The 20,157-nt window shown below is 41.1% G+C and overlaps 1 protein-coding gene across 1 annotated transcript in view; it reads left to right on the top strand.

Moving 5' to 3' along the window:
• The first annotated feature begins 1,995 nt into the window (after window positions 1–1,995).
• Window positions 1,996–20,157, top strand: part of kif28 (kinesin family member 28) — a 65,549-nt gene continuing 47,387 nt past the window's right edge. Inside the window, exons 1-6 of the mRNA XM_073050470.1 lie at window positions 1,996–2,049; window positions 3,139–3,330; window positions 5,538–5,744; window positions 10,254–10,289; window positions 14,492–14,716; window positions 19,254–19,408. Coding sequence (XP_072906571.1) covers window positions 1,996–2,049; window positions 3,139–3,330; window positions 5,538–5,744; window positions 10,254–10,289; window positions 14,492–14,716; window positions 19,254–19,408 — 869 coding nt within the window. The remainder of the gene's footprint in view (window positions 2,050–3,138; window positions 3,331–5,537; window positions 5,745–10,253; window positions 10,290–14,491; window positions 14,717–19,253; window positions 19,409–20,157) is intronic.

Below are 20,157 nucleotides of genomic sequence, written 5' to 3'. Positions count from 1 at the left end.
GGCACAGACTCAGTGCCTGTTCCTATGGTGTACTGCTTTATACTCTATATTAATGGTGGGGTACTCATTGTTGGTGACACATTCCAGAGACCCTAGGTTAATTCCTCAGTTCCAGTACTATGTGGAGTTTGCACATGGTCACTATGATGACATGGGTTGTGAGTTTCCACTAGGTGCTCAGGTTTCCTTCAAACATCCCAAAGACACGCAGGTTGGTAAATTAATTGGCCCCTACCAGGTTTCTAGAAAATCAGCAAGTGGTAAAACCTTAGTGTGTTGGGAAGGGCGAAAAGCTTGTGGAAATGTGGAGAGAATGAATGGAATTAAAGATGAGATTAGCTTTCTCACGTATAGTACATCAAAACATATAGCAGAATGCATTATTTGCATCAAATCAGCAAATGTGCTGGTGGCAGCCTGAAGGTGTCACCTCATTTCTGGTGCCAATATAGCACGCTCACAACTTTCTGACCCTAGCCCTAACCATAGGCCTGTGGAATGTGGGAGGCACCCAGAGAAAGCACATTATCACGGGGAGAACGTATGAACTCCTTACAGGCAGCGGCAGGAATCGAATCCCGATCAGTGATCGCTGCCGTTGAAAGAAATTGTGCTAACTACTATGTGATCCTGGTAAATAGAAGGGCTTGTTGTGAGAATTAAGCAAAGGGGGTCAGATGTCTTGACTGAGACAATTATATTAATTTGTCTGACGCAGGGAAAAGCTAGATTGTTTTAATGCGCAATGCCTTGTACTGAGAGATAGAAAGTGCAATTAGTTTCATTGGCTCTTTATTGGCTAGCATCGAATGATTGCTTTGAAATAAAATGCTTTGATTCCATGATACAATGTGGTCTGATACATCTGGTATGAAAAGATTTTTTAAAATTAGCCTTTTTATTGTATTTATTAATTTTGCTCTAAAACACTATTAAATGTATGAAGGATGCATAAGTTAATTAATAAGAGTATAAACAACCAAGGAAACCCTTCTCCTAAATTCACACATGGTTGTAAAATTTTCAAACAAGATTTGAATATTTCAGAATCAGGTTTAATATCACTGACAAATGTCATGAAATTTATTGTTTTACGGCAACATTGCAGTGCATTATATAAATAATGCTATAAATTGCAATAAGAAACATATACTAAAATTTAAGTACCAAAAGTAAGCAAATATCGTGAGGTAGTACTCATGAGTTGGTTCATTGTCCATTCAGAAAGCTGATAGTGGAGAGGAAGAAGCTGTTCCTAAAACGTTGAGTGTTGTATGTCTGATGAATTATCAAAGTTCATAATCAGTTTCAATTCAGTTATTGGTTAAGTAGAGAGGGGAAAAAAAGCTTTTCATAATGTTTAAAAAGTCTTGTGTTTGGGCCCCCCCTTTGTCTTTAATGGATTTAGTGAATTTGAGACCCCTAGCAGATTAAGTCAGGTATGATGGTTTTTCCGTTACCCCTATTTGAAAATGTATCAGTTGGCCTTAAACTAGTTTCAGAATCCTGTAGAACTATCCAGTCACCAGCAAGACCGTGATCAAGTTTCAGGTTCACTCTTTCATTATTATTTTATCATTCTGAATAATGCAGTCCCGTTAGCTCTCGATCTAAAATTACTGACTTTTTTAAAAATCTAAAAAATGTGCTACCTGGGCTTCCTCTGTTCAACCCATCCTAGAGCCCCATTTAAACATAGTGGTGACACTCGGGCAGGTTGGTTGTCTTGTACCCCAAGGTCTTTAGCTTTCTGAAGGGTTAGCCTGTTCTGCTAACTCCCTCTCCTGCTACTCAGCTGCTACATTTGATACATCTGATTGTCTTCCCTCTGCACAGCCATGTACAAACCTCCCACAAGGAGAGTGATGTGAAAAGTGAGCAGCTCTTAGAAAGGCTGCTCACTTATAGTGAAATAAACACTAGGCCTAACCAAACAGCTGGGGCGTGATATTTTTATTAACTTACCGATTACCCGTTTGTGTGGAAGGAAGAGAAATGCCAAGTGTGGACAGTGTGAGAGTGGCAGTCCGTGTCAGAGCCTTTAGCCAGGTGAGTGAGTTATACTGTACATGCTTAAATAATTCAAGCTTTTACCAGAGTTCAAGAAACTACTGCAATTTTTAAAAAATCTTGATCTCTGAATATTCTGTACCAAAATTGGGAATTATTGTGTTTAAATACTGTATACACTGGATGAGATAATTTCCTCGGTTGGGAAACAAACTGAATAAATCGCAATAAGAAATATAATTCGATATTTTCCCCATAATGAAGTGATCAATAGCACCCTGTGCATGTCAACTCTGTACAGAGCGATTAAAAGTGCCATCAATATTTGTATTTTTCTATTTATGGCCGTGCTAATTTCTTGGTCTTTTGCTTGACCAAATCTGCAATGTGCTGATAAATATGCTGATTGAACCACAGTATATTGGTTTTATTTTAAACTATATGGGACAGGTATTGACTTAACCATTGTTAGAAACTGTGGAACAAGTTATGGTGGTATCCATGTTTAAACTGACAGTCATTGTCTCTGCTCTAAATTGGAGTCGCCTAACATTGTTTGGATAAAATACAGTGCCTGTGTTAACTGAGGCAGTAGAACGAAAATCCAATCAATGGCTCAAAAAGAGCACCTTTGAAACAGAGCGAGTCCAGATTGTTATTTCATTAAATCTTTTTTCTTACGCACAGCTGAAGCATCAAATGCAAGTGCTGCTGGATCAGAACTGCAGCTTGTGGGTTTACAAAACCCTTCCTGCATTTGAAGAACTTAACGAATACCAATGCCCTGATTAAGGAGTATGTAACTCTTTCATTTCCTTCCCAACTGAAGGTCAGATTCATAGAAACATCAGCAAGAAGGAGCAAGAAAAGGCCACCTCTTCCATTCAACACGACCATAGCCGGTCATACGCATTGGTAACCTCTTCCTGCCTTCCCATGTTCATTTATATTTAAAAAAAACACATCTACCTCATTCTTGAACATAATGATTTGGCCTCCATTGTATTCTGCCAATGATCTAAAGATGTCCTGAATGTTCCTCACACACTGAGTTCAATACTGTGTTCTAATATTACACCACCTTCTAATATTGTGTAACCTCCCATGTGTCTTTGTTACTCTTAACAGACTGAGAAGGATGCTGGATGCAACTGTATAATCTCCGTGGCTTTAAACAGCATCACAATTTGGGATCCAAGGAATCAGAGCAACACAAGAACTTTCATATTTGACCTAGTCTACTGGTCACACAGTGGATTCATTAGAAATGAGGAAGGGATACTTATTCCTGATGGACCTACCAGCAAATATGCAGACCAGGTGGGACGATGTTGTACCTCTGGGCAGTACCAGAATTATTCTACAAGCGAGTGTGCAAGATATAAGCTAAATCTTTAGTGGAAGGCCTGCCACAGATTTCCTTCCTTCTAGTTGGGGTCCATCTGGTGTTTCATCAACAGATGCTTGGACATGGTTTACCTGCAGGACCAGAAATTCTTTTCTGGGGGTTATGGGTGGCTTTCTTTGTGTAATTTTTCAAACTTCTGGTGACAGAATTCAACAGTATTTGTAAGTTATGTTAGAACAGGATATGAAGATACAGTGTGAGTTGCAGTCTGATGTTCTCTGGTGTGCATTGGGAACATTGGATATCTGACTGCAAGCCCTTTCATTCATTTACAGTCAAAAGACATGTGTTGTACAAATGAAGAAAATTACCAACATAGGTTTCCTTGTGTTGCATTATTCAATGATCTTGACTTCTAATATAGTACCTGGTTGCCTCTCTGACTTGAGGACCACAGTAATCGGTGCTGGGTCCAGTGTTTATCATCCAGATCATTGAAATAGACGTCAAAGTGGTTAACTGGATCAGTAAATTTGCAGATGACACCAAGACTGGGGGTGTACTGGACAGCGAGGAAGCCGATCATGGCCTTTGTGGTCTTACACGGTGAACGGTAGGGCACTGAGGAGAGTGTTTGCAAACGGCATGTAGGAATACAGGTCCATAATTCATTGAAAGTGGCATCACAGGTTGATAGGCTCGTAAAGAAAGCTTTTGGCACATTGGCCTTCATAAATCAATGTTGAGTTCAGGAGATGGGATATTATGTTGAAGTTGTATAAGACATTGTTGCAGATGTCCAGTTTTGGTCACCTACCTACAGGAAAGATGTAAATAAGGTTGTAAGAGTACTGAAAAAATTTACATGGATGTTGCCCGGTCTGAAGGACCCGAGTAACATGGAAAGACTGAAAAGATAAGGAGGTTATTCCTTGGAATGGAGAAGATTGAAGGAAGATTTGATAGAGATAGACAAAATTATGAAGGATATAGATAGGGTAAATGCAAGCAGGCATTTTCCACTGAGGTTGGGTGGAACTACAACCAGAGATCATGGGTTAAGGGTGAAAGGTGAAAAGTTTAAGGGGAACAAGGGGATACTTCTTCACTCAGAGGTCGTGAAAGTCTGGAACGAGCTGCCAGTGCAAGTGGTGTATGCGAGCTTTATTTCAATGTTTAAAGAGAAGTTTGGATAGATACATGGATGGTAATGTATTGAGGACTATGATCCCGGTGCAGGTCGATGGGGATATATGGCTTGGCGCAGCCTAGATGGGCTGAAGGGCCTTTCTGTGCTGTACCTTCCTATGACTACAGTCCAGCAAGCTACTTGGTTCTACAGCAGGTAGGTGGATGGAGCACTTGGGGCAGTGAATCCTGACCTTGTCAGAGTTGCCTGCATTACAAGCATGATGCCATGAAGCTAGTTTTAAAAGAGCTTATGAAATTTTGGACTTCAGTTTGAGGTTACAATAGCGGAGCTACAGTACACTCTGGTTGGACTGCATCTATAGTGGTGTCCTCCTTACCCTCGGAAAGTAGGGGATGGTATCACTGCTATGTTCAAAGTTTAGAGGATTTGATCATGCAGATGAAGAGGAACCCTTTTCTTTGGTTAAGAATTACATTAAAAGTTAAAGGCAGGCTGTTTGAGGATACCAAAAAGCACTTCCTAGTATAAAGGGCAGCACGGTAGTGGATAATGTTAGCACAACGCTTTACAATATGGGTAACAAATTCACTTCCCACTGCTACCAGTAGCGTTCTTCCTGTGACAGAGTGGGTTTCATCCGCGTGCTCCCGTTCCCTCCCACAGTCCAAAGATGTACCAGTTGGTAGGTTAATTGGTCATTGTAAATTGTCCTGTGCTTAGTCTGGGGTTAAAGTGGCACAGCTCGAAGGGCCAGAAGGACCTACTCCACGCTATATCTCAATGAAAATAAAATAAAGCGTTGTAGAAAGCTGGAACACTATTCTTGATGTTTGGGGTCTCAGGTGAATATCTTTAAGGCTGCTGTTTATTTGACAAGGATATTAATATTTATGGGACCAAACTGGAGAGAGAGCTTAATTCCAGTTGAATCCTCTCACCCAACAACTCGCTCCATGTTGATAAGAAAAGGGATAAAGTGATGAGCAAAGGACAATGTGTAATTTTGTTTAAAATTTGCTTCCTTAGAGGAAGGTGTTCAATGACCTGGGCCAAGAATTGTTGAGTAATGCATGGCAAGGATACAACACTACACTGTTGGCCTATGGGCAGACTGGCTCAGGGAAAAGTTACTCCATGATTGGCTATGGACCAGACAGAGGAATAATCCCATTAATTTGTGACGAGCTGTTCAAAGCAATTAAACAAAATCAAGAACGTGATAAACAGTACCAGGTAAGAATTAGCTACCGTTATGCTAACCTATGTGGTTATTTGGGATCAATAGGTGACTGGTGAGAGTTACAACTTTGAATTAAATAGTAAGTATGGATGAGTCTTGGAGATTCTTCATAAATTTGTGATATAGCTTGAATTTCTAAAAGATGTTCATTTAGAGATTATTAGAATGGATAATGTTAACGATCCCATCTTGCTTTTGTAGCTACTTATTACAATAACTTAGAAGTTTGGTACATAAAACCAGCTTGCTGCTCCAATAATCATTTATAGAATCAGATAATTCAAAGATGCTTCCAAAGCCCCAACTTCTGTTGATTATCAACCCCTCTAGTAGGCTAAGATTGAGATGAGGTTTAACTTTACTTGATTAACGTATAAGGAGCATTTGATGGCTATGGGTCTGTACTTGTTGTAGTTTAGGATAATGAGGGGGAATCTCTTTGAAACCTATTGAATATTGAAAGGCCTAGAAGAGTGAATGTGGAGAGGATGTTTCCTATAGTGGGTGAGTCTAGGACCAGAGGACACAGCCTCAGAATAGTGGGACGTCCATTTAGAACAGAGATGTGGAGTTTATTTAGTCAAATGGCAGCGAATCTGGAACTCATTGCCACAGATCGCTGTGGAGGCCAAGTCATTGGGTATATTTAAAGCGGAGGTTGATAGGTTCTTTATTTTCAGGGTGTCAAACGTTACGGGGAGAAGGCAGAATACAGTTGAGAGGGATAATAAATCAGCTGTGATGGAATCAATGGCTCAGTGGCTGAATGGCCTAATTCTGCTGCTGGTTCTTATGGTCTTCGAGGGGTGTTAGCATGCCAGGGGATGAGATGAGGAAAAACCATGGTTAGCTAAACATTCTGGATAACTGGAGGATCATTTGGAAATTACTGTATATCAGATCTGAAGAGGCATGAGATGGTAGCTGAATGCTCCTACTGATAGGACAGTCTCAAATAAGGGTCACAGTTACTATAAGACCATAAGACATAGGAGCAGAATTAGGCTGTTTGGCCCATCGAGTCTGCTCTGCCATTCAATCATGGCTGATCCTTTTCTCCCCTCCTCAATCCCATTCCACAGCCTTCTCCCCGTAATCTTAATGCCATGTCCAATCAAGGACCTAACAATCTCTACCTTAAATACACCAAATGACCTGGCCTCACCAGCTGCATGTAGGAACAAATTCCACAAATTCACCACTCTCTGGTGAAAGAAATGTCTCCGCATCTCGGTTTTAAATGGACGCCCCTCTATCCTCAGGCTGTGCCCTCTTGTCGTAGACTCCCCCACTATGGGAAACATCCTTTCCACATCTACTCTGTCTAGGCCTTTCAACATTCGAAAGGTTTCAAAGAGATCCCCCCTCATCCTTCTAAATTCCAGTGAGTACAGACCCAGAGCCATCAAATGCTCCTTGTATGATAACTCTTTCATTCCCAGGATCATCTTTGTGAACCGTTTTTGCACCCTCTCCAATGCCAGCATATCTTAGATGAGGAACTCAAAATTGTTCACAGTACTCAAGGTGAGGCCTCACCAGTGCCTTATAAATCCTCAGCAACATAGTCCTGTTCTTGTATTCTGGACTTCTTGAAATGAATGCTAACATTGCATTTGCCTTCCTTACCACCAATTCAACCTGCAAGTTAACCTTTAGGGTACTCTGCACAATGAATCCCAGGACTCCTTGCATCTCAGATTTTTGGATTTGCTCCCTGATTAGAAAATGGTCTACACATTTATTTCTACTACCAAAATGCGTGACCATGCATTTTTGAATGTTGTAGTTCATTTGCCACTTTCTTGCCCATTCTTCTAATCTGTCTAAGACCTTCTGCAGCTTACCTGTTTCCTCAAAACTACCTACCCCTCCACCAATCTTCGTATGATCTGCAAACTTGGCAACAAAGCCACCGATTTCAGCATCTAAATTGTTAATATACAGCATAAAAAGGAAGCAGTCCCAGCACTGACCCCTGCAGAACACCACTAGTCACTGGCAGCCAACCAGAAAAGGATCCTTTTATGCCTCCTACCAATCAGCCAATGCTATAGTTAAAGTTACTAGCCAATACTAGTTAAGGGGGTCATTGAAAATTACGTAATAATTTCTTCTCACCATGAGTGGTAAGTCTAGGGAAAATCTCAACTGGGAGGGTTGTGGAGGCTGGTCCACGGGAGGTATCTAAAGGTGATATGGATAAATTTTTGGAAGATCAGGGGATTGAGAGCTATGAGGAACGAGCACAGAAGAAGAGATGAGGCCTGGGGCAGATCATCCATAATCATATGGAAGGCCGGTTAGATGTGAGAGGTCACATAGTCCAATTTGTGTTCCCATGTTCCTGGCAGCGTGGTTAGATTTTCCATCTATATTTTGTATAAGTGGTTTAACCATGAAGTACTGGGCCATTCTAGTGCTGTTGTCAGTCAGCTTGTTAACTATGGCTCCGACAATAAAATATTATCAGTAAATAGCAGATAATCTTTCTCATTCCAAAACTCTTTCTGTGAAGTGAAATGCAGCCAAGCAGTACAGTTCAAGTTGATGTGAATAGGGAGGTGAAGGGATGGACGGAGGAATTCAGGGGACCAAGCAAGAACAGAAAGAGCACACCGCCAAACCAGTCATGGGGTTACAGAGGAACACTGAGAAATCAAACCATTACTCAAGCATCAAAACATCGCCGCCTGCAATGTGGGGAGTTCTGTATAGACCTTGGTTACCCGTCTGACCAGCGACATCTACGTAGATTGTAGAACAGATTGATTAGAATAACAGTCAGCACCAATTTCTACACAAAGTGCTATCCTCCCACTGCATTGCCTTTCCTGCATCCCATTTCTCTTTGAAGTTTAAGGCAGAATTTTTTTTTGCCCTTTTGACCTAAAACAGGTTGCAGCTGTGTTAATCTTCTCATCAAGATGGCATCAGTTTTCTCGAGTAAGAGATAAAGTGATGAGCAACGGCAACTGTTTAATTCTGTTTAATATTTGGTTCCTTGGATGTTGTTGTGTCCTCCATATTTTAATAAACCCCTCGTCCTCCTACGTTCCATTGAAGATAAACACAGCCTACACGATCTCTGATCACCGCAGCCCTTCAATCCAGGCAATCTTTTGGTGAATCTCTTCTGTATTCTCGCTTGTTACCACATCCTTCCTATAGTCTGATGATCAGAACTGTAAACAAAGTGTGATCCAACCAATGTTTATAATAACGGCAAGATGATTTTGCAAATCCTGTTTGAGGATTGGCAATGGTTCATCATTGTCACAGGTACGAAGATACTGTGAAAAGTTTGTCTTGTATTCTGTTCATACACTTCAAATCATTACACAGTGCAGAGTAAGGTAAAACAATAACAATGCAAAATAAAACCTAAAAGCTACTGAAAATGTGCAGCTAAATGATTAAAAAACAAGGTGGTAACAAGGTAGATTCTGATGCCAAGTGTCTGCCTTGTCATACTGATGCACCATCAATAACTCTCGGAGACGTGAGGCGAGATATAGGCTTTTATTGGCTGGAAGAAAGAACAAGCAGCAAATGACCACCACACTACATCCTGGAGTCTGAGGCCGGGGCTGTGTCTCCAATCGCCTTTATACCGGGGTCCGTGGGAGGAGCCACGGTCTGTGGGAGGAGCCACAGGAGCAGTCAGCAGGGGGCGTGTCCAGACAGGTATATGTAGTTCACCACACATACAAGAGGTCTTTTCAAGACTTTGACATTAGTGGGATAGAAGCTGTCCTTGAGCCTGGTGGTGCATGTTTTCAGGCTTTTAGTAGAGGGAAGAAGAGAGGCAGAGTCATTAACAACCTCCAATCCATCTGTCAACAATCTCTTTGACCCTCTACCATTAGGAAGGAGGTACTGTAGCATTAGGGCAAGGACTGTTAGGATGGGAAACAGCTTCTTCCCCCAGGCCATGAAGCAACTGAACTGCCTGCCAGCATCCAGGACTCATCACGTATGAAGCGCCAGTAGTGTTATACTGTTTAGTTTTTAACTTGTGTTGCAATTGCACCTTATTATTTGTTAATTTATTTGTGGTGATATTATTTCATGTGTTGTGTGTGATTTATATGTACTGTGTTGTGCACCTTAGTCCAGAACGCAGGGGTTCCCAACCTTTTTTTATGCCATGGACCCCTACCATTAACCAAGTAGTCAGTGAAAAGGTTGGGAACCCCGGTCCTGAGAAATGTTTCATTTGGTGGTATATCTGTATATCATTGAATAATAATAAACTTGAACTTTGGCATTGCTGTAGTGTTTTTGATATATTCTATTTAATCATAATTGAATTGCATTTCCCTATTCTTACCCAAGTATGGCAATGGTAAAATATGAATATTGTTTAAAAGGATAAAGGGTGTATCACCATCTGAAAGACAAAAGGTTAATAATGTAAAAGACACAAGACTGTTATGAATGGATTATTTTGATGAGTATAACATGACACTAAAGTCTCACATTGTTTTCTTTCTCTACAGATTTATTTCAGCATGTTGGAAATCTACAATGAAAAGGTAACCTTTTCTCTTTTCTGGCAATAAATATAATATTTCAGTGATGTTCAATCTTAAAGTATAAAGAGAGTAAGTGAAATAGACTTTCCACTCTGTTGAAAATCAGTCTTCCTGATGTGCTTATTTTAGTAGAATGACACTACTGATTTTTGCATCTTAATTATAAAATGGTCTATTGGATTGATTCCTTTCTTTTTCAATCTTTTTTATTATTATTATATTGGATTGATTCCAGTGAAATAAGTAAGTAATATATTTAAACTGTACTTCAGTTAATTAGAACAGTAATTTCTGGTTGCCTCTCAAGTTTGGCATTTTCTTGGGCAGTCATGGTCCACAGGTGTTTGTACAATTCCATGTAAAGACTGAGCTCTTTCTAGATATGGTCACATGAATCTTCTTTGCTCAGCTTGTCCACTGGCTGAAACTTCCTTTTCAAGGAATGCTGTTCTTTTGTACCAGGCATTAATGGATTGAAACTAAAACTCTGTCTTGGTATGTAAAGTTGGGGCGGTGAACTGCCCATAACTCTGGCAGTGTACTCGAGGATGTCCAATTCTGCCCATTATCAGACATTCATGCCAAACCAGAGGTTCCAAACCATTTTTATGCCTTGGACCCCTACTGTTAACCGAGGGTCTGTTGACCCCTGCCCTGAACTTTTCAGCAGAAGCTTTGGTGCATGTCTAACAGCTAGTCCAGACTGAAAGCAGGAAAACAAAAATTCCAAGTAAATTTCTTATCAAAGTACAGATACAGCCCTGAGATTCATTTTCTTCTGGGCATTCTCAATAAATCCATAATAGAATCAGAATCAGGTTTAATATCACCAGCCTATGTCAAGAAATTTAAACTTAATGAGATCAGTACAATGAAATACATGATGGATATAGAAAGGAATGAATAAATGAATTACAGTGAGTGTATAGGGATATTAAACAGGTAAATTAAAAATAATGCAAAAGCAGAAATATTTTTTTAAAGTGTTCATGGGTTCAATGTCCATTTAGGAATCAGATAGCAGAGGGGAAGAAGCTGTTCCTGAATCATTGAGTGTGTGCCTTCAGGCTTCTGTACCTCCTTCCTTATGGCAACAATGAGAAGAGGTCATGCCCTGGGTGATGGGTGTCCTTAATGATGGACACTGCCTTTCTGAGGCATTGCTCCTTGAAGATGTCTTGGATGCTATAGAGGCTAGTACCCAAAATGGAGCTGACTAATTTTATACTTTTCTGTAGCTTCTATTGGTCCTGTGTAGTAGGCCCCCCACCCATTCCAGACAGTGATGCAGCCTGTCAGAATGTTCTGTATAAGTTCTCAATTGTTTTAGGTGACAAACCAAATCTCCTCAAACTCTGAATGAGATATAGCTGCTGTAATGTAGAATAATTAGCATAATAGAACCAATGAAAGACCGCACCAAATTGGGCATTCAACCAGTGCGCAAGAGACAACAAACTGTGCAGATGCAAAAGAAAGAAATAATAATAATAAATGAATAAGCAATAAATATTAAGAACATGAGATGAAGTGTCCTTGAAAGTGAGTCCATAGGTTTTGGGTATATTTCAGTGATGGGGCAAGTGAAGTTATCCCCATTGGTTCAGGAGCCTGATGATTGAGGCATAATAACCGTTTCTGAACCTGGTAATGTGAGTCCTGAGGCTCCTGTACCACCTTTCTGATGGAGCCAGTGAGAAAGAGAGCATGGCCTGGGTGGTGGGGTTACCTCATGATGGATGCTCCTTTCCTGCGACAGTACTTTGTGTAGATGTGCTCAATGGCAGGGATGATTTTACCTGTGATGGTCTGGGTCATCTCCATAAGACCGTAAGATATAGCAGCAGTATTAGGCCATTTATCCATCGAGTCTGCTCTGCCATTTTATCATGGCTGATCTAATTTTCCTCTCTGTCCCATTATCCTGTCTTCTCCCCGTAACCGTTCATGCCCTGACCAATCAAGAGTCTATCATCCTCTGCCTTAAATGTACATAAAGGCTTGACCTCCACAGCTGCCTGTGGCAAAGAGTTCCACAGATTCATCACTGTCTGGCTAAAGAAATTCCTCCTCATCGCCATTCTAACAGAACACCCCTCTATTCTGAGGCTGTGCCCTCTGGTCTTACACCCTACCACCATAGGAAACATCCCCTCCATAAATACTCTTCTGAGGCTTTTCACCATTCAATGGGTTTAAACATAGAACATAGAATAGTACAGCACATTACAGGCCCTTTGGCCCACAATGTTGTGCCGACCCTCAAACCCTGCCTCCCATATAAACCCCCCACCTTAAATTCCTCCATATACCTGTCTAGTAGTATCTTAAATTTCACTAGTGTATCTGCCTCCACTGCTGACTCAGGCAGTGCATTCCACACACCAACCACTCTCGGAGTGAAAAACCTTCCTCTAATATCCCCCTTGAACTTCCCTCCCCTTACCTTAAAGCCATGTCCTCTTGTACTGAGCAGTGGTGCCCTGGGGAAGAGGCGCTGGCTGTCCACTCTATCTATTCCTCTTAATATCTTGTACACCTCTATCATGTCTCCTCTCATCCTCTCCAAAGAGTAAAGCCCTAGCTCCCTTAATCTCTGAAATTTTGTTTCATTGAGATCCCCTCTCATTGTGAACACCTGTGAGTACAGGCCCAAAGCCTTCAAACGCTCCTCACAAAATAAGCCTTGCAATCCCACAATTATTCTTGTCAAACTCCTCGGAACCCTCTCCAATGTCAACACATCCTTGCTTAGATAAGGGGCCCAAAACTGCTCACAATACTCCAAGTGAGGCCTTACCAGTGCCTCATAAAGCTTCAACATTACATCCTAATTTCTATATTTTAGATCTCTCAAAATGAATGATAACATTGCATTTGCCTTCCTCACTGGTGACTCAACCTGAAAATTAACCTTGAGGGAATCCTGCACGAGGACTCATAAGTCCTTTTGTGCCTCAGATTTTTAAAATTTCTCTCCATTTAGAAAATAGTCTATGCTTTTATTTCTTCTACCAAAGTGCATGACCATTCCCAACACTGTATTGCATCTGCCATTTCTTTGCCCATTCTCCTAACCTGTCTAAGTCTTTCTGTAGCCTCTCTACTTCCTCAAAACTACCTTCCCCGCCACCTTATCTTCATGTTGTCTGCAAACTTGTCCACAATATCCACTACTTATAGTGGAAAAGATAAGTAATTAAAATAAATGAAACTAAACTAAATGCTAAGGAGCTTTGCAGGATCAAAAGAGTAAATCAAAAAACAAATTAAATAAGGTTAGAACCAGGACATGCCCTCTTCTCTTTACTACCATCGGGGAGGAGGTACAGGAGCGGATGCACATACAAGGAACAGATCTTCCCCCTCCAGCATCTCATTTCTGAACTGTTCATGAACGCTACCTCGCTCTTCCCCTTTTGTACTGTTTACTTATTTCTCACTATAACTTTTATTAATTTGTTCCATCTTGCACTGTATTGCTGCTGTAAAGCAACAAATTTTACATTAAGTCAGTGATAATAAACATGATTCTCTTCCCAATTCTGAACGGACGAAAATCAATCATTAAAATCATTTTCAATATCAACCCTTCCTCTATTAGACTATTTCAGGTGTTTTCTTGATAGTTTTTTCAGAGAAATCGCAAACAATTAACACGTTTGATAATTGTCCAGCTGTATTTTTGTCATAAGATCATAAGACATAGGAGCAGAATTAGGCCACTCAGCCCATCGAGTCTGCTCCACCATTCCATCATGGTTGATCCCCAATCCCATTCAATCCCGTACACCTGCCTTCTCGCCATATCCTTTGATGCCCTGACCAATCAAGAAACAATCAACTTCCACCTTAAACATACCCATGGACTTGGCCTCCACCGCAGTCTGTGGCAGAGCATTCCACAGATTCACTACCCTCCAGCTAAAAAAATCCTCCTTTCTTCTGTTCTGAAAGGTCATTCCTCAGTTTTGAGGCTGTGCCCTCTAGTTCTGGATACCCCCGCCATAGGAAACATCTCCATATCTACCCTATCTAGTCCTTTCAACATTTGGTAGGTTTCAATGATAAGATTTATTCCAGTCTCTGCTCAATGTGAAATTTATAAATAGACTGACCCTGAGGGACTGAATCTTTTTAAATTATCCAGGGGAATAAGATCCCACATAATTGGTTAGTCTTACAGCTAATATCTTTTGCAGGTGATGGATTTGTTATCTGAAGCAAAGCAGCCTGGAGGGCTGAGAGTGCGTGAAAACTCCCAAAGGGGCTTCTACGTGCAGGATATAACACTGGTGCCTTGTGAAAGCTACGAGCAAATTGAACAGCTGATGAAGGAAGGAACTAGGAAGCGAAGCACAGCATCCACCAATATCAACGTGACCAGCAGCCGATCGCACATGATTGTCACTGTGCAGTTTAAGCAGGTACAAGCTCGTTGGGTCAAGGTGACAACACCAGTTGTAGTTCAGTGTCAATTGAAATAACCTGGCCGAAGTTTACCATTAAATGAAGGAACTGCTCGCAAGTCAGGAATTTGCAGAAGATGGGAAATGCGGACATGGTGAGACAGAGAGGAGACAGTAGCCTTGGCTGAGGGATAGCTTATGGCCAATGAAGTTAGGTGTTGTGAAGAGGAAAGTTGTTCACTCTGGGAGGAAGATGGTAGCAAAGCAAAATAAAGCTGAATTTAAAAGCTGGTGTGGGAACAGAGGCTTGGCACTACGTGAATTTAAAAGTAGGTGTGGGAACAGAGAGGCTTGGCCCTAAATGCAAACATTTCTAAAGGCAACGTAACCTTTAGCTGGAAGGTGATAGGTGAAGCCAAGTGGGTGGGAAAAGCCAAAGGTTGGAGAAGAAGGAATCTTAATTGCATTCCTACCATGACATCTTTCTTCAGATACGGAGATCAAAAATGCACACATAACTCCCTTTACAGCTGCAGCTACACATCCTCGCTCCTATCTATTAATACTCTTGTAGTAAAGGCCACCATCCCATAAGACCATAAGATATAGGAGCAGAATTAGGCCATTTGACCCATCAAGTCTGCTTTGCCATTCATTGTGGCTGATCCAGTTTTTCTCTTAGCCCCAGTCTCCTGCCTTCTCCCTGTATCCCTTCATGCCCTGACCAATCAAGAATCTATCTGCCTTAAATATACATAAAGACTTGGCCTCCATAGCTGCCTGTAGCAAAGAATTCCACAGATTCTCCACTCTCTGGCTAAAGAGTTCTAAAAGGATGCTCCTCTATTCTAAGGCTGTATCCTCTGGTCAGACTCTCTCACTATTGAAATCATTTCTCCACATAGACTCTATCAAGGCCTTTCACCATTCAATAGGTTTCAATAAGGTCACCCCCCAACCTTCTGAATTCTAGTAAAACAGACTCTGAGCTATCAAATGCTCATCATATGACAAGCCATTCAATCCTGTAATCATTTTCCTGCCCCTCCATCTATTTGCACATCGTCTGCAAGCTTTGCAACAAAGCCATTAATTCCATCATCCAAATCATTGACATACAATGTAAAAAGAATTGGTCCTAATACTGTGGAACACCACTAGTCACCCACCAGCCAGACAGAAAAGGCTTACTTTATTCCCACTCTTTGCCTCCTGCTAATCAGCCACTGCTTTATCCATGCTAGAATCTTTCCTGTAATACCATGGGCTCACAGCTTGTAAGCAGCCTCATGTGTGGCACCTTATCAAAGGCCTTCTGAAAATCCAAGTACACAACATCAACCGATTACTTTTTGCCTATCGTGCTTATTGTTTCTTCTAAGAATTCCAACAGATTTGTCAGGCAAGATTTTCCCTTGAGGAAACCCTGCTGACTATGGCCTATTTTATCATGTACCCCAAAACTACAACCTTAACAATTGACTCCAACATCTACCCAACCACTGAGGTCAGACTAACTGATCTGTAGTTTCCTTACTTCTGCATCTCTCCCTTCTTGGAGTGATATTTGCAATTTTCCGGTCCTCTGGAACCATTCCAGAATCTAGTGATTCTTGAAAGATCATTATTAATGCCTCCACAATCTCTTTAGTCACCACTTTCAGAACCCTGGAGTGTACGTCATCTGATCCAGGTGACTTATCTATCTTCAGACCTTTCAGCTTCCCAAGAACCTTCTCTTTGTCAGAATGGGACCCGCTCTTGGGGTTCCATGACTGGCTGTTGTTCAGCACGCCAAGGGCTCGGCCCAAGAGTCCAGCTCGGATTGGAAAGCCTAGGATCTTTGGGTTCTGGAGATGGATGGATCGAGGGCCGGCGTCACGACAGGAGACCCATGTGTCATCGGGGAGTCGGGATATCTGCGACTGTGTGCTTGGAGACCCGGGATCTTTGCGATCTTCAGGCACAGAGCTCAAAAAAAGTGACGTGGCAGACTTTTAACGTCATAAACCAATGAGTATGTTATGTTTCCCAGCTTGCTGGGAAAATGGAGACACCTCTTTCTGCCTTGTTGGGGAGAGAGAGAGCCTGTGGTATGTCCAATACTGGGTGAAACATGAATTCTTTGGAATAACTTCAAATCTGTGTCTTTGCTATTGCTTTGCTCAAGCTTGAGTGCTTGATGGCAGTGCCGATGATTTTTTTTTTTGCTGTTGGGGGGAGGGGGGATTGTTGTTTGCTGTCGCGGGAGGGACTTTTGGGTTCTAACATTTAACTGTCATTCATTCTTTGGGGCGCTCCTCTGTTTTCCTGGATGGTTACGAAGAAAAAGCATTTCAGAATGTATATTGTATACATTTTTCTGACATTAAATTGTACCTTTGACCTTTTTAGTAATGGTAACTTCACACACTTCATGACCCCTGATACCTGAAACTTCCACCATACTACTAGTGTCTTCCACAGTGAAGGCTGCTGCAAAATACTTATTCAGTTTGTCCGCCATTTCTTTGGCCCCCATTACTACCTCTCCAGCATCATTTTCCAGGGGCCCAATGTCCACTCTTGTCTCTCTTTTACACTTTATGTATCTGAAGAAACTTTTGGTATGCTCTTTAATATTATTGACTAGCTTACTTTCGTATTCCACCTTCTTAATGACTTTTTTAGTTGTCCTCTGTTGGTTTTTAGAAGCTTCCCAATCCTCTAGCTTCCTATTAATTTTTGCTCCATTATATGTCCCCTCTTTGGCTTTTATGTTGGCTTTGACTTCTCTTGTTAGCCACGGTTGTGTCATCTTGCCTTTAGAATACTTCTTCCTCTTTGGGATGTGCCTTCTGAATTGCCTCTAGAAATTCTAGCCATTGCTACTGTGCTGTCATTTCTGCCAGTGTTCTTTTCCAATCAAAAATACCATTCAACAACAGGTCCCTCAAGGGAAATAAATATTTGAAACAGAAGATTTAGCTCAACTAACAGAAGAAAGCAGGGGAATGGGACTGATTGCATTGCACAACGGGTTGAGGTTGAAAAAGTTCCTTTCGTGTTGTGACGTTCTAGAAACTGATTATTCTCAAGTATTGAATATTTTAAACCAAAATTGCATTGACTAGTGAGTTGTGGATTATAATCAAAGGAACAGCATCAACAGCATAAGGAAAACACATCATAGAAGGGTCTCGGCCCGAAACGTCGACAGTGCTTCTCCCTATAGATGCTGTCTGGCCTGCTGTGTTTCACCAGCATTTTGTGTGTGTTGTTGTTTGAATTTCCAGCATCTGCAGATTTCCTCGTGTTTGCTCATAGACACAATTGTGGCACTGATGTTAATTTTCAGAAGTTTGCTGCACTGTGCGCCTGTTCAAGTTTCAGTATCGTTAATGTAGACAGAGCATTTGCAAGTGCTCCCGGACACAAATTGGCATCACTTTTACTTTTGCAACACAGTTTGCGAATACTGCTAGTTTAAACTCAAAGTTAAATTGGCCCTTTTCAGCTGTGTTTAACATGAAGTCACTTGTTGGTTTATATATGGAACTAGCAGCCATCAATGATGTTTTGGAGTTTATTTATTTTTTCATTTATTTAGAGATACACCTCAGTATGTAACAGGCCCTTCTGGCCCAGTAAGCCTGCACTGCCCAGTCACACCCATGTGACCAATTAACCTACTAACCTGTACATCTTTGAATGTGGGAGGAAGCTGGAGCGCCCCCACCTGGTCAGGGGGAGTGCAGGCAGTTATGGAACTGAACCCGAGCCACTGGTGCTGTAATTGTGTTACGCTACCGTACTGCCCTTGTGGTTTATGGTTTGGAAGTTTGGCATCGGCCATGGATTTGTGTTGCCGATCTGTGTCAGAATGGGGATCAAGTTCCATTGCAAGTTGTGTGAGGTAAAAGCACCCACCTCAGTGTGCAAAGCAAAGCAGGTAAACTTGCCATAAAGTTCTGGTCATGAGTTAGCCCTCAATCAATGTCAAAACAATATAATCAATATAACAAATATAAACATAAAACTATAATAATGGAATTATGAAATAATCATTCTGCTGTGAATAGTGATTGATGGCAACTTGATCTTGCCATCAAAATGAAGACATTTTCATACAATAATCTACTTACTCATGCACTCTACCATTGGTAGCCAATTCCATTGATCTCCTTACTGCTGTATATTGCTAATTTTGCTTTAGAATACCTGCTTAATGACATCAAGGCACTATTTAATATTGAATGAAGCTCATTTTCAAAGGGTTGAAAGAAAGTTTCTCAGAAAATAAGATCAAGCTCCAAATTGCCTAAGCAATACACCCAATGTGCTGGAGGAACTCAGCAGGTCAGGCAGCATCTATGGATGCGAAATGAACAGTCGATGTTTCTGGTCAAGAACCTTCAGCAGGACTGGGTCTCAGTCCAAAGCATCAACTGCTTATTCCCATCCATAGATGCTACCTGACCTGCTGAGCTCCTCCAGCACATTGAGTGTATTGCTCTAGATTTCCAGCAACTGCGGTACATGTTGCATCCAAATTATTTGACATGCTTTCTCACAGGTATTTTTAAAAGAGCACCTGACAAAACAGTCCAACATAAACTTGGTGGATTTGGCTGGTAGTGAACGGCAGAAGTCCTCGGGTTCTGAGGGGGACCGCCTCAGGGAGGGAACGGCTATCAACCTCAGCCTGACCACCCTGGGCAACGTCATCAGGTGAGGTGCTTCCCAGAACTGAAACAAACTGTACAAGGTGGCAAAATTAAAGCTTTTCTGATTTCTTATTTCAGGTGCATTTTATAGTCAATTTTTAAGCCTTTTCTTTTTAAAAAAAAAGTCTGGGAATATTATTGTAAATTCAATAACGTTGTTAATTTTCTGTCATGTCTGGCAAGAGCTGCATTTTTTCTATTGAAGAACTCTGACTGAAATTGCTTAAGGTTCAGGCAACAGTAACAGCATCAACATTTAAAGAAAAATTACCACAACAATAAATATCCAAATGGGAAAACTACACAATCCACTGATGCTTCTGCTAAAAAATGCAGATTAGTTCTGAAATTACTACACAATTTGAATATACTAAAGGCTTCCATTGGTATTTAAGAACTTTCAGCAGGGAGATGATGCCTGAAATTTTTTGGATAGTTCTGCGCAGAACTGTTCGGCACACTAGCTATAAATACATGCCTTAGACTTTTGAACAGTACTGTATGTGCCTAAATTATTACAGTACTGTGCAAACGTCTTAGGCACCCTTTCTATATATATGTGCCTAAGACTTTTGCACAGTATTGTAGTAATTTTATATACTGTATTGCGCTGTAATGCTGCTGCAAATAAAAACAAATTTAGTGACATGTGAGTGATGATAAACCTTATTCTGATATGGGTCTCTATTGTGAACTGAGACTGGGAAGGAGACAGGGAGTGGGGAATCATGTTTGGGAAAAGGGAAAAGGAGA

This window comes from Hemitrygon akajei, chromosome 7 (genome assembly GCF_048418815.1).
Source record: "Hemitrygon akajei chromosome 7, sHemAka1.3, whole genome shotgun sequence".
Lineage (NCBI taxonomy): Eukaryota > Metazoa > Chordata > Chondrichthyes > Myliobatiformes > Dasyatidae > Hemitrygon > Hemitrygon akajei.
The sequence above is the reverse complement of the archived record's forward strand: the minus strand, read 5'-3'. Positions and strand labels throughout refer to the sequence as shown.